The 16,333-nt window shown below is 42.1% G+C and overlaps 1 protein-coding gene across 6 annotated transcripts in view; it reads left to right on the top strand.

The window, feature by feature from the left end:
• LOC128610374 (adhesion G protein-coupled receptor L2-like) overlaps positions 1 to 16,333 on the top strand; it is a 142,396-nt gene that overhangs the window by 71,991 nt on the left and 54,072 nt on the right. For 5 of the 6 annotated variants that reach the window (XM_053629643.1, XM_053629642.1, XM_053629645.1 and 2 more), the window contains exons 6-9: positions 8,059 to 8,361; positions 10,351 to 10,454; positions 13,971 to 14,156; positions 15,774 to 15,812. In XM_053629643.1, coding sequence (XP_053485618.1) covers positions 8,059 to 8,361; positions 10,351 to 10,454; positions 13,971 to 14,156; positions 15,774 to 15,812 — 632 coding nt within the window. The remainder of the gene's footprint in view (positions 1 to 8,058; positions 8,362 to 10,350; positions 10,455 to 13,970; positions 14,157 to 15,773; positions 15,813 to 16,333) is intronic. The other variant, XM_053629644.1, reaches the window with a different exon arrangement.

Genomic DNA, 16,333 nt, shown 5'->3' with positions numbered 1-16,333 from the left:
ATTAGCATACCTAGGTATCTTGCATATTTTATATCATAGAAAAGCCTTCAAGTATCATGATGTTGTTTTTTTTTGTCACATCGCCCACTCTTAATAAATCCTAAATGTCTGTTTTGAGCCCTAAAAGCTCCTGTACTCCTGAAAATTTCGTCAGCAGCAGTAGACATTGAGGTGGAAATCGATAATTGAAGCAAGAAGTGAATTTCAGGCTATAATTATCTTTTATGAGGAGGGGGGAGGTAAGAAAAACAGCATCGGAAACTGAGACAAATTCCCATCTGCATGCGTTTAAGAGTGTAGTAATCACGGTGAGAGGTGATTCAACAAAATCAGGTCGTCTGGAGAGGGGCTGCCACTTACATAACAACAAATTTGCTCCAGTGAAATAAATCTTCAGTAGAATGATTAGTTTTACAGCTCTTTTCAGGTCGTTCAGAGGTTAAGAAATGATATGCAGTCAAATCAAAGCGCAGGCCTACGCACGCTGTTCTAAAAGACGTACGAATTGCTTTGTTATTATTTACATCATATATATATATATATATATATTTTCCTCATTTGTGAGAAACATCTGTTGTTTTTAGCTTTGATTGTTATCCAGGCCGTGTAATATTTCTGCTGCGTCTCAGAAGAAATTGTATCGATCGTCGTTCCACCGACCGACCAAGCATTCATTTTTTAAGAAATGCCTCCTTAACCGTTGCAGATTTAAAGCTTAAGTCTTCTTGCTCTTCTGTGCGCTGGAAATCTGGGTCATTGAACTGTAGCAAAAGATGTAAAGTTTGCTAACGCTGCTCTGCCTGAAAGAACCGAGCAGCGTGATGGAGAATAAAAAAAATAAAAAAAAAACCCAGTCCGGATTGAGATTCAGCACTCGAAGTGTGTTTCTCATCACACCTTTGTATTGTATGCCATCAGTCGCTGGTGAAAGTGGCTGCTAACAGAGGAAGGAAGGCGTGTGTCTGCGTGTGGTTGTGTGTGGCAGGTGTTTCCAGAGGTCGAACCGAATCTGTCGAGTGACAGGTGGCGGAACAATTCGTGCCGTGAGAGCTTGCGAAAATCAGACCACTAGATAAGACACACATCTGTCTCAATCACGATTTGATTTAGGCTCGGCATATGCGAGGAAGCGGTCACAGATGACTTTAGTCGCCGGGTCACATGATCGATTGCCAGGATGACGAGCGGCTGATAAATTGCCTCACCGAGGGCCATTTATTCACCGCACTGCTAGACTTGTCCGAGGCTAGTCATGCCACGTATTTACAGATCACTTTGTCTATATGTTAAGCACCGACAGCCGTTTAATTTCTTTTTATCGAAACAAATAAGGAAATAATAATAAAAAAAAATCGCATGCAATCTTATTCGTTTTTGCTGTTGGTATTCCTACCATGACATTTAAGAAGACCGCCCCCCCACCGCTATTGTGTGAATTATAAAGAGTTCTTTGGCTTTTTAATGATATCTAATCCTGGAACCTGAAACCTATTAAAAGTTGGAGCTCAACTTGCAACCTAAATCCCATTAAAAGTTTAAATTTAGCTTCGCCACATTGTGTTGTTTTGCTGCTTAATGTCCATTCACACAGACTGAAGTAGCAGAGTAAACAATGCCTCATAACTCTGCGTTAGTGTGTGTAATGTGAGCTAAATCCAGATCTGCACACTCGAGTCTAAAAACATGTAAAAAATAATAATAATAATAATAATAATAATAAATTAAAAAATAAAAAAGCCCTTTTAAGCCTGTGTACGTTGCATGCATTTATTTTTTTGGACTATATATACAGTATATATATATATAGATAGATATATATATATATATATTTACAAATTTACATATAAAACAGGAAATGAATTGATCTCTTTATAAAATTATTCGGAAGTTGACCAGCTTTGAACTTTTTCGCAATGCAAAGTCTAGAAATCAAACAATCATAAATCCAAATATGGAAAGAAATGTCCACTGCCTTACATTTCAGTCTAAAATGTGTTTTTTAGCTATTTCCACCCATCACATGAAAAGCCGATTAACGCCACGAAGCCTTATCGTCTTCCCGCACCGTCACCTGCTTCCTATTCAAATAAACGAAATAGACCAAAAAAAAAAAAAAGACAAATAAAACGATCCTTGTGCTGAAAAAACTCCCAATAGAAACCCTCATAGAATTTGTAATGGTTTTAATGGTTACAAAGGGAATTGTATTGGTTTGAACAGAAACTGTAATGGTCCCGGTGGGTCTCTACTGGTAATTTGTTGCCTTCTGTTGGTGGCATGTAATGTCTAGTGGATACCATTAAGGACCACTGATGGTAATAGATTTATTGTTTAACAGCAGATGGTTTACAATGGTATTTAGTACTGGAAACCATTAGAATTTCTTGTAATATGTATTATTTCAAATCCGAGATGTTTGTGTTTTGTTTTTTTTTCTTCACTTTTTTGCGCTTTTTGGTCTTGTAAAGACTTCTCGGTTTCCCTTGCAACTAGAAAAATCCACGTTTGCGCCAAAGCCTGCGAGCTGCTTAAGGAACTGCAGCATCATTTGGTTCATCCAGACTAAACAAACATGTGCTGATCCTTCCATTATTATCGTGTTGTCTCATGGCTGGTGTGTTTCTACACTCGTTTAATAGCTTTTGTACGTTCCTTCAGCAGGCAGCCATCTGGAAACTCGAGCTGGAGGGAACTTCACACAAAGTGGGCGAACGAAGTTTGAAGTTTGCTTTGCTTGAAGTTCGTCTGTTTCAAACTAAGAAACTCAGTGAGAACTTTTGGAGCTAAGAAGAGCTTCATGTTTCTCCCCCCCCCCCCCCCCCCCCCATCCTCTATTGTTAAACACAGATGACTGTTCTCCTTTTTGCTTTCATTCTTAAAAGTTTTCCTCACATGATATTGCTAACAGTCATCACCTCTGACGGACTACATGTCCTTGATTTTTGATTCTTGCACGGCGACTGACTTCACTGACTCCCGAAATGACAGCTAATTGAGGCTCGTTTCCCGGCGAGCGCTGCTGGACGACCCCCAAGTGTTCCTTTCTTCTGCCCGCCTGTGAAATTGGTCGGCATAATCAAAAGAAAATTGTAGAGCTGCCAGACGGGAGATGTCAGAAGAAACAGTGAGGCGGGCTAGGTTGTTGTTTACCTCTCTTGCTCTTTTTCTCCTCCTTTTACTCCGTTTTTGCTGCAGCAGACCATTTACCTGAATGTGAGGGGGGGGGGGGGGACAACTCGAGTGCCAGAGGTGGTGTGATCGAGCGGTGTTCTGGTGTTTCGGATTGGCTGACAGGGTCAAGCAGGTGATCGACAGGCCGTTTAGCGACATTAACGCCCGTCTTCGGCAGTATCGACGAGCAGTATCAGGAGGTTTGCGATGATCCGTCAGGTGTTTGTGTGATATGTCACGAAACTATAAATGGCCTTCAGTTTAATCCTGGAACATTGTGCGCCTGGAGTCTGGGAGTTTCTGTACTTTAGAAAATGATGGGAATGAAAGTAGGATGGTAGCTTATTATCTTTAACCACTCACATGGACTATTCAGCCAGATAATCCCTGTCTCTTGATTTATTGGACAACTAGCATGGAGATGGTTTTCTGCTACCGAAAGCACATGGACACATGCAATCCAATTTTTTTCTGCTTTTCACATTCGGGCTTGGATGTGACCTCTGCCCTGACAGAACATTAAAGGTGGGTAAATCAGTAGCCTGGTCTCCAGGGACAAGCACATTTGATGTCTGGGGTATTAGTTTTTTATTTATAGGTGTCTAGTGATCAAGCGGGTGTAACCAGATTAATAAAAAAAAATCCTACTCACTGTAGACTTCAGTGTAATCCAGATTAAACAAAATGGTATTATGATGCACATATAGGGCTTACTAGTTAGCACATTTGTCTCGCACCTCTGGGGTTGGGGGTTCAGTTCCTGCCTCTGCCCAGTGTACGTGGAGTTTGCATGTTCTCCCCATGCTTCAGGGGTTTCCTCTGGGTTCTCCGGTTTCCTCCCCCATGAGGTACTCCGGTTTCCTCCCCCGGTTGGCATTTCCAAATTGTCCGTAGTGTGCAAATGGGTGTGTGAGCAATTGTGTGTGTGATTGTGCGATGGGTTGGCCCCCTGTCCAGGCTGTCCCCGCTTTGTGCAATAAGTCTCCTGGGTCTTAGCTCCCCGTGACCCTGTGTAGGATAAGCGGTGCAGGAAATGGATGGATGGATGGATGGATGGTTCCTAGACAGTGCTCTTCTGATCTAGAGAAAATGCCACATGCGGCATTGAGTTATAACCTAGAGAGGCAGTTTTTAGAGAACTGAACTTTTGAATTCTGTTCAGTCCTAAAGAAAAGAAAAGAAGTGTAACATGACAGGTCCTTCAGAGCTAAGAATGAAAAATGGATGTAGGAGCGGTCTGTTATTAAATACAACCCCAATTCCAAAAAAGTTGGGACGCTGTGTGAAATGTAAATAAAAACAGAACGCAGTGATGTGCAAATCTCATAAACCCATATGTTATTCACAATAGAACATAGAAAGCATATCTAATGTTTAAACTGAGGAAATGTACCATTTTAAGAAAAAAAGAAGGTAATTTTGAATTTGATGGCTGCAATAAAGTTGGGACGGGGCAACAAAAGGCTGGAAAAGTAAATGTTACTAAAAAGAAACAGCTGGAGGGATATTTTGCAACTAATTAGGTTAATTGGCAACAGGTCAGTAACATGATTGGATATAAAAAGAGTATCTTAGTGCGGCAGAGTCTTTCAGGAATAAAGATGGGATGGAATCTGGATGGAAGCGTATGTTGTTCTATAACCTGTATATACCTTTCAGCATTGGCAGTGCATTTCCAGAGGTGCAAGCTGCCCATTCCATAGGCACTGATGCACCACCATACCATTAGAGATGCTTTTGAACTGAGCACTGATAAAAAGCCGGATGGTCCCTCTCCTCTTTAGTCCTCTTTAGTTTAGAGGACGCGGTGTCCATGGTCATTTCAAATTTCAATTCGTCTGACCACAGAACAGTTTTCCACTTTGCCTCAGTCCATTTTTTTTTTTAGCTTTGGCCTGGAGAAGACGGCGTTGTTTCTGGATCAGCATTTGTGGATGGCACGGTGAACTGTGTTCACAGACAATGAGTTCTGGAGGTGTTTCTGAGCCCAAGCAGTGATTTCCATTACAGAATCATGCCTGTTTTTAATGCAGTGTCACCTCACAAATTGTAGATGCAGTTTTTCGCAGATTGGTGACCTTTATTTCTGAGAGACTCTGCCTCTCTAAGATGCTCTTTTTTTATACCCAATCATCTTACTGACCTGTTCCCAATTAACCTCCAGCTGTTTCTTTTTAGTAACACTTACTTTTCCCCCGTCCCAAATTTTTTGGTTGCGGCCATCGAATTCAAAATTACCTTATTTTTTTTCCTTAAAATGGTACATTTCCTCAATTTAAACATTTGATATGTTTTCTATGTTCCGTTGTGAATAACATATGGGTTTATGAGATTTGCACATCACTGCATTCTGTTTTTATTTACATTTCACACAGCGTCCCAACTGTTTTGGAATCGGGGTTGTAAAATATAGTGTGGAGAGGGAAAAATGAGCAAATGAATGGAGTGTATAAGTGAGGTGAGCATTGCTCTCACAGCTGTCGTATTTCACTGCAGGAATAAGTCAGTAAAAATAATCAGTAGAGTGTCATGACCCAGAGGGGTTGGTTCTAGCTTATTTGTCCCTCTCAGGTTGCGCGGGTTTTCTCAGCGCGACGTGCGAGTGACTAGGGGAAATAATGTATTGCATATTTTACCGGAATGAAGAAACAAAAGAAAAGATGTTCCAGATTGGTGGATTGGACCTCAGCCTGGTGTGCCTGTGTTCGCTCACATGAAAATGGAGATCCGTGTCCGATGATGGGTTGCCAGATATGTGATATTTCCTCTCAAGCCACAATCACCCACCCCCCCTTTCCCCTGTTGGCGTGGTGTACAGTGAGCTCTCTTTTCTACTATTTTGTAGCAATGCTCGTTCAAGTGGCCTCAAACCCACAAACACATTTACACTCTTCCTAGCGTTATCGTGCCAGCGCAAAGTGGGTTAGTGAACTGATATAACTGTTCTCACTCACTAAAACGTACACGAAGAAACTCCAACAGGGCTTAATACTTAGCTCCATGAAGCCATTTCCTTTCTCCCTTGATATGTTTGAAAAATGTCTGTTTCTGCGTGATTTGAAATAAAAACTGCACATTTCATCAGAAATTCTTTTAAACATGTCCCAACAATTCTTATCTCGTATGCAATGCACAGGAATTTCCACAAAGACTTATTTCTTGCTCACCGAGACCCACTTTATTAAAGAATTAGGTATGAGGAGACTTGAGGAGAGAGAGAGAGAGAGGAATGGTAATAGAGCTAATGTGAGAGAAAAGTGAAATGTAATCAGGCTCAGATTTGTCTCTCGCCATTGACATTTAATCTGGCCAGAGTAACAAACAGCTCCTGTGAGGATGATACCCAAGCGAAGTGACGAGTCGGCATTTACTCTGAGGTGCAGAAAGTGAAAGATGGGAATGGGTAGACATTCGCTTCGCTATCAGTTTTGTTGTGGAGACAAAAAAGAAGCAGCATTCTGGGTAGGTGGCAGACCTTTTATTTTTGAGTTATCACCGTATCTGACAAGGAAGCAGTGTGAACAGTGCACTTCACACCAGCCATTATCACACTGTCCTCAGAGCGTACAATGCAGTGCTTTACGATACATGTGTCCAGATGTTTGAGTCTGATGAGAGCTGTTTTTTTTATGTCCATGGTTCTCAAAGTGTTTTCAAAGTGTGGTCTGTGAAGAAAAGCCAGGGGGGCCTTTGGTTGTTTTTAGTTTTATTTTGTTACCGTGGCGGAAAACAACCCGCCATCTGTATGGTCATTAGCCAACTTGACCGATATCTCAGAAACAAAGAAAATTCAGGCATGAAAAAACTCTGTGAATTCAATAAATGAAGCCAAATTGAAATATTGAGCCTAATGTTTAAATAGTTGGATTGTGTTAATAAAATAAACGTGTAATGAGGGATTCTGTTGTTTTTCCTGCCTGCAAAAAGTTTGAGAAACATTTTGATACTATTTAAATTTAATTGAGGTCAAAATAAGAAGGGCAGATGGTATGTGCTAAAAAAAAAAAAATAGCTCTCAATTAGATTAGCTAACTTGTAAGCAAACTTGGCTGCTATTTTTGCTAGTGTTGCTAGCAAACTTCCGACCTGTGTATAAACTAGTGAAAGGAACTTAAGGTTTAAGGATGGTAAACATGTCTACTAGTTTAAATACACAATATATTAATTAGCCTTAAATGCAGGAGTTTGTTAGCAAACCTCTTGCTAGCGAGGTAACATCAGTGTGTGCTAGTTAATGTTAAAGTATTGCTGTGTTTAGGCAGATGGCTAGCTTAGCTGCTGCTATTGTGTGAATAGAACTAATATTTCATGTTCTAAGCTAAGCTATAGCCTAAAGGGGAAAAATGGCTGCTAGTGAGGTAACATCAAGTGAATTAGCTTGTAAGGTAGTTAGTGTTAAAGCATTGCTGTGTTTAGGTGGCTAACTTAGCTAATGTTTCTGTTATATCTTGTGAGTAAATCTAGTATTCTGTGTTCTAAGCTAAGCTATCATTTAAAGGGAGAAAAGGGCTACAATGTGCACAAGCACAGTCTGAAAAGAGTTTCATGTCCACTCAGCTATTTGACATACTCTATATGTCTCGGAAAATGTATTTGTGAGGTTATTTTATCACAGTATATCACCCAGCACCTCTATTCTGACTGACAATACAATTCTCTCTATGATTCAGTCTTTTGTATTGTACTGCATATATATTTCTTGACTTGATGAATAACAGCATAGGAAAAGAATACCAACCCATACATACATTATGAAAAAAATAAATAAATAAAAAAGATCAAAGGCAACCTGGTGCTTCTGAATGGTTAACAAACTTCCATTTGCATGATATATATTTCGCAGATTTACATAAGTACACCTGCTAACGATGCTTAATCTTCTCATAGTGTCGACGCTCGCAGACGGGGTCACGTCAACCGCATTCCCCAGAAGAACCACGACTGCCTTGAGCACCAGCAGCAGCTCCACACATCGAATACTGGCCAACAGCACGGTCACTGTTAACCCCAAACTGAGCAAAGGACCTCATGAGCCTGCAGTGGAGAATCCTGGGGGTGTAGATCCCACCAATGCTGGTCCCCAACCTCCCAGCAGACAGTTCTGCGAGAGCATTGAGATCCGAGACATCGTCTGGCCTCGTACACACAGGGGTGTCACCGTGGAGCGGCCATGTCCCAAAGGAACTAGAGGTGTGTGTTTATGTGAATGTGTGTATGCAGTGTCAGATTACTGATTTAGATCGAGGTCAGCATGAGGCTGAACATGGAGAGGTAGTGTTTGGAAGGAACCGTGTGTGTGGTGGGGGAGTTCGATTTGTGTACAGGGGGGAAAAAACCCCTACAGATCTGCATTTCCCTGCTGGCCGCCCAGGCTGAAATTAACTTCTGAGTTCATTCGACTCTAGGAGTTCATTTAACACTGTTGATTTGTTGTTTATTTGTGTACAGAGTCATGTGATTAGTGTGTTGTGACTGCTTGTTTGCGGATTAGACGTGCATCTACACAGCTTTATTTGTTTCCCTGAACCATTTGGAAATGGTTTTAGGAGAAAAGCATGGCCTTGAGGCATTAATGAGGAGAGACAGACTGCAGTATTATGCTGGTTAATTTGCATCTTCTTTTTCTGATTCTGCTTTCGGGTTCTCTCCACTTCCCTGTGGGGTTCTTCTTTGGGTCTTCTGTACATTTGCATTTTTACATTATATTTACATTTGCTCATTTGGCTGATGCTTTTGTCCAGCTGAGCATTTGAGGGTTAAGGATCATGCTCAGGGTTCCAAAAATTGCAGTCAGGAAGTGCTGGGATTTGAACTCGCAACCTTCTGATCAGTAATCCAAAACTTTCCTCACTTTTCCATTCGAATCTCTCAACATTAGTTCTCAGATGCTCTTTTTGGTTTCCTTAACCTGCTCCCAAAAGGTTCTGTTCTCATTCTCCTTCCTTCTCCTTCTGGTTCTTGCTCTGTTCCTTCCTCTGATTCTCACAAACTTCTTCCTCAACTTTCTCCAACTGGTACTCGCTCATGTTCTCTGCACTTTCTTCCTCTGGTTCTGTCCACCTTCTCCTGCTATGTCTTTCCACCATCCTCCTCTGATTCTCTTCACCCTTTCTACCTGGTTCCCCTCTGATTCTCTCTAGTTTCTCTATCTGTTTCTACTTCTGATGAACTTTTCCTTATATAAATGGTTTGTCAACCTTCCCCCTCTGGTGAGACATTTTCTTCATCTGGTTCTATCCACCTTCTTCCAACAATGCTCTCCACTTTCTCTGTCTAGTTCTTTCCAACATGCTCCTCTGCTAATTCTCTCCATCTTCTCCCTTTGGTTATCTTCATATTATTTATTTTATTCTCTCCATCTTTTCCTTCTACATCTTTCCGACATCCTTCTTTGGTTCTCTCCATATTATCTGCCTGGTTCCACTCTGATGTGATCGACCTTTTCCAGAAGATTCTCCCTCTTTCTCCATCCGTCTTCTCCATTTGGTTCTCTCCATATTACTTCTCTGACTCTCTCCCTGTGGTTTACAACTTCTCCCACTGGTTCTCCTTTTAATTCTACATCTTTTTCCCTCCTGGGTCTTTCTCAGATTCTTTCTCAGGTTCTCCTTACTTTCTTCATCTGTTTCCTCTTCTGGTTATATTTTCTTTATAGCTTTGGTTTTCTCAACCTTCTCCCATTGTTTCTCTGGACTTTTTGTAGCCCTGGTTCTCTCCACATTCTCCCTCTACTTTTTTCCTTCAGCCTACTATAGTTTTCTCCACAGTCCCTGCCTGGTTCCCCTACGGTTCTCTTTAGCTTCTGCAACTAACTCTCTCTCAGTTTCTCTCCACCTTCACCCTCCTTTCTCCTTCTTTCTCAAGCCTTGCCTCTGGTTCTCTCTACCTTTGACATCTGTTTCTCCTTCTGGTTAACTTTTGCTTTTACCTCTTGCTCTCCCTTTCCCCTTCTCCCTCTACTACTTTCCACAACACTTATACCCTCTATGTCTGGTTGCCATCTGGTTCTATTTACCTTCTCTCTGTACAGCTCGTATTTTCACCAACAGGAACTGGGTTCCAAATCGGTTCTCTTTAACCTTTGCCTCTGATTTGCAGTTGTCACTTTCTATCTCTGCTTTCTTCATCACTTATCTCTGTGGTTCACGTCCCCTTCTCTTTCTGGTTCTCCATGCACAGGTATTGCCTTATACCTCTGCACAGCTGTGAGTGGTACGTGGAACCCAAAGGGACCAGACCTGAGCAACTGCACCTCCCACTGGGTCACACAGGTGGCGCAAAAGGTCAGTACCAGATTAACAAAATTTAAGTACGTTTGATCATTTTGTAATGCTATTTTTTTTATACACCGCAATTTTTTAGATGCATATTTTTTTTTATATATATAATTGGCAAATTGGCAGATTATTTCCCTTTTGTTCTAACAGTAAAGGCTGTGAGTTTCAAAACAAACATGAATTTTAATTAATGACACTTTTGAAGCTTTGATTACATTTATTTTTCATCATCATTGACTATAATTAGTCAGAGGTACAAAACGGTAAAAGATGAAAGTACGCACCTGAAAAGAAAAAAAAAAACAAAACACGAAAACACACACGTATAATCAAAGCATAAATAAGCACTGGCATGAGCGAAAACCGTTTCAGAACTTCCATAAGGCCAATGAATGTGGAGCAGCTGCTTTCTGCTATGTGCTAAACTATTAAATTCTTCATTCCTGAACTAACAGATCCACAGTGTTGTAGAAAACTAGACTGAAGCAGTGAATTATTGGCTCTCAGTGGTAGTTTTGTTTGTTTTGGCCGTTATATGTGTTTTTTTCTTACTCTAACCCTAACTCTTGGCTGTCCCTCGTGTTCAAGGATGATTGTCTAACATCGCTAGCGACTATGTTGATATATTCTATGTGTTCGCAATTGGCTAAAGAGTCCTATCATGGTGGTACTTATTTTGTTGCAGTGAGGACAACTCAAACCAATGGGAAGAGGAGATTTGGGCTGCAGGACTCATGTTTTTCTTCCTGTTCTCTTCTCCGCTGCTTGTTTTCTCCTGTGTTGCTCGAAATATTCCACTCCTCGATGCATGAGTGATCTCCAGGTGTTCCTCTCTTGTCCGAGTGTCTCCCATGTCTTAACATCAATACTGCTGCTCTTCAGTGTCGCTTTCAGGATGTCCTCGTAGCGTTTCTTCTGTCCTCCTCTCGATTGCTTTCCTTCCTTGAGCTGGCCGTAAAAAACTTGCTTTGGAAGTCGATTGTCATCCATTCGAATAACACGTCCTGTCCAGCGAAGTCGGTTCTCGTTGACAATCGCTTCAATCATAGTGGTCTCGGCTTCGTCAAGAACACTGATATTGGGCCTGTCGGCTTCCCAGGTAATTCTTAAAATACTGCGGAGACAGCGTTGATGAAAGCTTTCCAGGTGATTCAGGTGCCTCCTGTAGATGACCCACGTTTCTGATCTATATAAGAGAGCAGGCGAGACAACTGCTTTGTACACAAGGATCTTGGTTTCGTTCTTCAGGTCCCGGTTTCGAAAGACTCTCCTTCCTAGACGTCCAAAGGCTGTTGCTGCACATTTCAAACGGTGTTGTACGTCGCAGTCAATGTCTGCGGTATTTGAGAGGTAGCTTCCAAGATAGCCAAACGTGGTGACATTTTCGAGTACTTGGCCTTGTAGCTGGTTGTGGATTGTTCGTCGTTGGTGCTGGCTGATGAAGAATCTTGGTTTTTCCTCAGGTCGATGGAAAGCCCCATTTTGTTGTAGGCAAAGTCGAAAGCGTTGAGCGTGGCCTGAAGATCTCCTTCGCTGAGGGACATAATGCTATTATCATCAGCATACTGAAGTTCGATAACGGAGGTGAGGGATGTCCGATGTTTGGCCTTGAGACGACTGAGTCTGACTAGTTGCCCATCTGTCCTGTACTCGATGATTACGCCGGATGGAAGTTTGGGTTTGACAGTATGCATGACGTCCGAGATGAAGATGGTGAAGAGTGTTGGGGCAATGACACATCCTTGTTTGACTCCGGAGGTGACGCCAAAGGAATCCTCCATTTCTTATCCCAGTTGCTGTCAAAACAGCAGTCCAGTAATGAACTAGGCCTGCATTCTGTTTATGTAACCGTATTTCCACATGAATTAAAGATTATTGTGCAAAACAGCAGCAATAGAACTAAAACCAACCTCAAGCTGTAAACAACAGATGTAGCCTCAAGTCAAGAACAAAGTTTTGCAGGGCGACACGAATTTGAATCTAAGTGCTATACACATAGCAAATCAGACTGCTTTCTATTTAAGCAAAAGCGTCAGGTTTCTCTTCAAGAACAAAAGTTGCTCAGCTTTCTGGCCGGAGAGACGGTTACTCTTCTCACCAAGAATATGAGATGCTGCACTGAATAGTCTCTCACTCTCTGTGGTGGTGCTCGGGGCAGATAAATACCTGCATGCAAGCTATGGAAAGCGTAGCTGCGCTCGTTGTAGCGCTGCTGTGGATCGGGGCGCTTTCCTGTAGAATCTCGTCAAACATGTCAGAAACGGAGGGAGTTTGCACCTCATCACTCGTACACACCCGTTTCTCCGGAACACGTTGCTCTGTGCGGCGCTTCGAACCTTCAGCAGATGCATTCCTCACCTCCAGCTCTGCCTGTATCGTTTCCCGCGCACGCGGCTTTTTCTACGAGTCAAAGTAATGTTCTTTAAATCGCGGATCTAGTAATGTTGCAATGCAAAGATAACCATCGGTTATAACCATGGCAGCATATATTTTTGGCTCATATTTTCGGCTTTTTTTCTCGTTCGGCCAAGAAACCGAAAATGCCATTTTCGGCCGAAAATATTCAGCGTTCAAAATTTCACTGCACCCCTGTAAATTAGTAATAATAATAAAACAAAATTAAATTGCAAAAAAAAAAACTATTCAGTCTCCCATGTCTTACTTGTTGCCAATACAAATAAATTAATGAGTTTGAATTATGCCTAAATAAAAAATTAAATATAAAGTGTATAACTATGCTTTTGTTGTTTTTGTAAACATGTCCGCAATATATTTTATTTTATATTAAGTTTTTTTCTTTTCAATTATATTCATTTTGTCTTCTATTCAATTCAGCTTTGTTTTTAATGTTACAATATAAAATATCCATATTATTTAAGAAAAATTTTATATATATATATATATATATATATATATATATATATATATGTGTGTGTGTGTGTGTGTGTGTGTATATATATACGTTTGTTTTCCAGCCTAATTAAAATTTCATATCGGGTCTCATATGAGATGTTTCTAAACCAATAAAAAAACAGGTTCGTCTCTGTTTTAAATCATTTGTCCTTCAATAAGACGTGCTCACTGAGTAATATGCTGTATTGGTGTTTGATAATGATGAAATACGGGACGTTTTGGACTGATTTCTTTCATCAGCTCTGCAAAGGAAAGAGATTCTGAACAAGTTGTGGTTTTCAGTCGAGCAACTTTGTGAGCTATGGTGTAATTTTATCCACCTCCTCATCGATATATATCCAAAACATGTTATTTTGCGTTTATGTGTGGACAGCATTTTAGCAACACCCTTTGATTAATGCGTTGTGAATAGCAGCCCCAAGCCAGTCACGCCACATTCATTTCCCTGCAACAAGTAACAATTTCCTCTTCAGTCTATTTCGCCCAAAATATTGGGCTGCAAAGTTTATCAACATGGTTCTTGAGCTTTCTTTGCCAGTTCCCTGCATTAAATCCACCGTGTAATTTGTGTCCCTTGTAATCACACATTTCGGCTCTAAATTGGGGCAGATCCGGAGTGGAGAGAACGCGGCGAACCTGGCCAATGAGCTGGCGCGCCACACGCACGGCCCTGTGTTTGCCGGCGACGTCAGCTCCAGCGTCAGGCTCATGGAGCAGCTGGTGGACATCCTGGACGCACAGCTTCAGGAGCTCAGGCCCAGCGAGAAGGACTCGGCTGGACGCAGCTTCAACAAGGTACAGCAGATTAATGTTCTCTTTTTTATTTTGAGAAGCGTCATATTTTGCGTAATATCCAGTTCGTGGTCAGGAGTAATAGCGCAGCGTTTTCCAGTGTATTTGTTTTGAAGGGAATTTCTGTGTAATTTTCACTGCTATTACAGATAAGTAGACCTCCAATTGAACATTTATGTTCTCAGTTGATGTTTGGGTGCAGATCAACTGCTTATTTTGCATTACCAAGCCCCCTGTTCCCACAGAACCTTTTGAGCTCGGTACAATTGTAAATTTGTGGATTTCCCGATCTCGATTGCCTCTGCTGTTCCCAGAGCTCATTTTCCTGCCACTGAGGAATTCCTGAAACGTTTAGCAGGCCCGGTGGAATTCCTGAAGGACAACCCGCCTATACATATTTGCTTTTTTTTTCCTGACAAGCCGAATCCCTTTTTTCTTTTCACGTTTTGAGAGGGCTTATCTTCTCTAGGTGGTACAGAAGGACACTCCCTCCTGTCTGCCTGTCAGTACTCTAGCCCCAGGGATTTTTTTTTCCCCCCTCCTGAATATGTTCCAGCTCAGCTCCCCTGTAATTATGGGGTTAGTGCATCTGACTCAACTGGCACTACAGATGTAAAAAGCTGCCGCTAGTGTCTAGAAACCATTTTTTTTTTTTTAATGAAAAAAAAATAAAATAAATAAAGAACAGGAGAGAAGCCAGGGCCCTTTAGGAACGTAATATGCAGCCAAGTATTTGCTGAAGGAGGAATTTCCGCAGAAGAGGCTCGACTGGAGGGCCCCACGAGGCTGTTGATCTCCCACATAAAGGATTGTGGGACGGCGAGGTGGAGGACTTTCTCCGTCTCGAGGCTGCTTAAACCGTTGCCACTGTTAAAGAAATGTAGGTGTAATTCTGCAAAGAAATCCCGTTTACAAGCTGAAAATTTCCCTTTCTTCAATTTCTTCTTATTCACGCTGTGCGTCGCCACAAGGATCGGTGCGGGAAAAAAAGAGCGATTTTAGAGGGGGTTGTGGGGGGTGAGGATACGGGGGGGGGGCACTTTGTTTTGATGAAAAGACTATCTGCGGCTCTGAAACCTTCATATCGCCAGATAGCACAATTATCCTGACCATCAAATACAAATGACCTCCTCCAGCTTGAATGCATTGAGTTTAATGGATTTTCTAGCACGGTCCAGTACTTGCGTCTCCGTTTTTTTTTTGTTGTTGTTGTTGTTGTTGTTTTTTTCTCCCCACCCCGTCCCCCCTGCCCCCCCCTGCCCCTCCCAAACCTCCCCACCCTCACCCCCCCTTCCCTCCCTGACACCTCCCGCCTCTCTCCCCTCCTTTCCCTCTCTCTACAACTCAGCAGTCCTGGTGTTTTGGTTATGTAAGCCAGTTAGATATTCAAAAGACACTTTTAATTGAAAGAGGAGGGCGATGTGGGGTAGCACAGCGCTCGCTCAGTGTGACGCTGCTCCCGTGCAACGTCTGATTGCATCGTCGAGACGAAACGCTTGATTGTGTGCAGGAATGTGGTGCCTTGATGTTCCTTTGATGACGCAGGACCTGGCTTTGTAGCTTCTAACGTCTTGTAACTCTGTGTGTGTGTTTCTGTCTTATTATTGATCTTCCCTTTAGCGCCAAAAGCGAGAAAAGACGTGCAGGGCCTATATGAAGGTGTGTACACGGTATAATTCAGCTTTACTGCATGTAGCTTCCCTCTCTTTCTCTCTGTCTGGCCATCTGTCTGTCTGGCTGGCTTTCTGTTCCTGCAGGATGCTCTCTGCTGGAATCTGACTCATTCTTTAGCCACTTATTAGTAGTGTCTCTGCCTTTGTCTGCTTGGCTACTGTTTTTTTTTCTTTCCCTACACTTCTCATCCTTCCATCGCTCTCTCGCTCTCTCTCTCGCTCTCTCTCTGCTCCCTTCTCGCTTCTCGCTCTTGCTCCTTACCTTTTATCTCTTTTCCCCCTCCCCCTCAATCCCCTGCTCTCACTTTCCCACTTGTACTCCCTTGCTCTTTGTTTCTTACTCTTTCGTGCTTTCTCTCTTTCTCAGTCTGTGCCAGCATTTTCTTCGCCTCTCCCCCCCTTCATTGCACCGCTTCTGCTTCTGTGTTTCGTGCTTCCAAGTTTTCACGTTTTTTCTCTTCACCTCCCTGTTTTCCTTACACCCACCTGTTTCTCAACCCAGCCCTG

The sequence above is a fragment of the Ictalurus furcatus genome, chromosome 7 (assembly GCF_023375685.1).
Source record: "Ictalurus furcatus strain D&B chromosome 7, Billie_1.0, whole genome shotgun sequence".
Lineage (NCBI taxonomy): Eukaryota > Metazoa > Chordata > Actinopteri > Siluriformes > Ictaluridae > Ictalurus > Ictalurus furcatus.
This window is presented reverse-complemented; position numbering and strand designations above follow the sequence as displayed.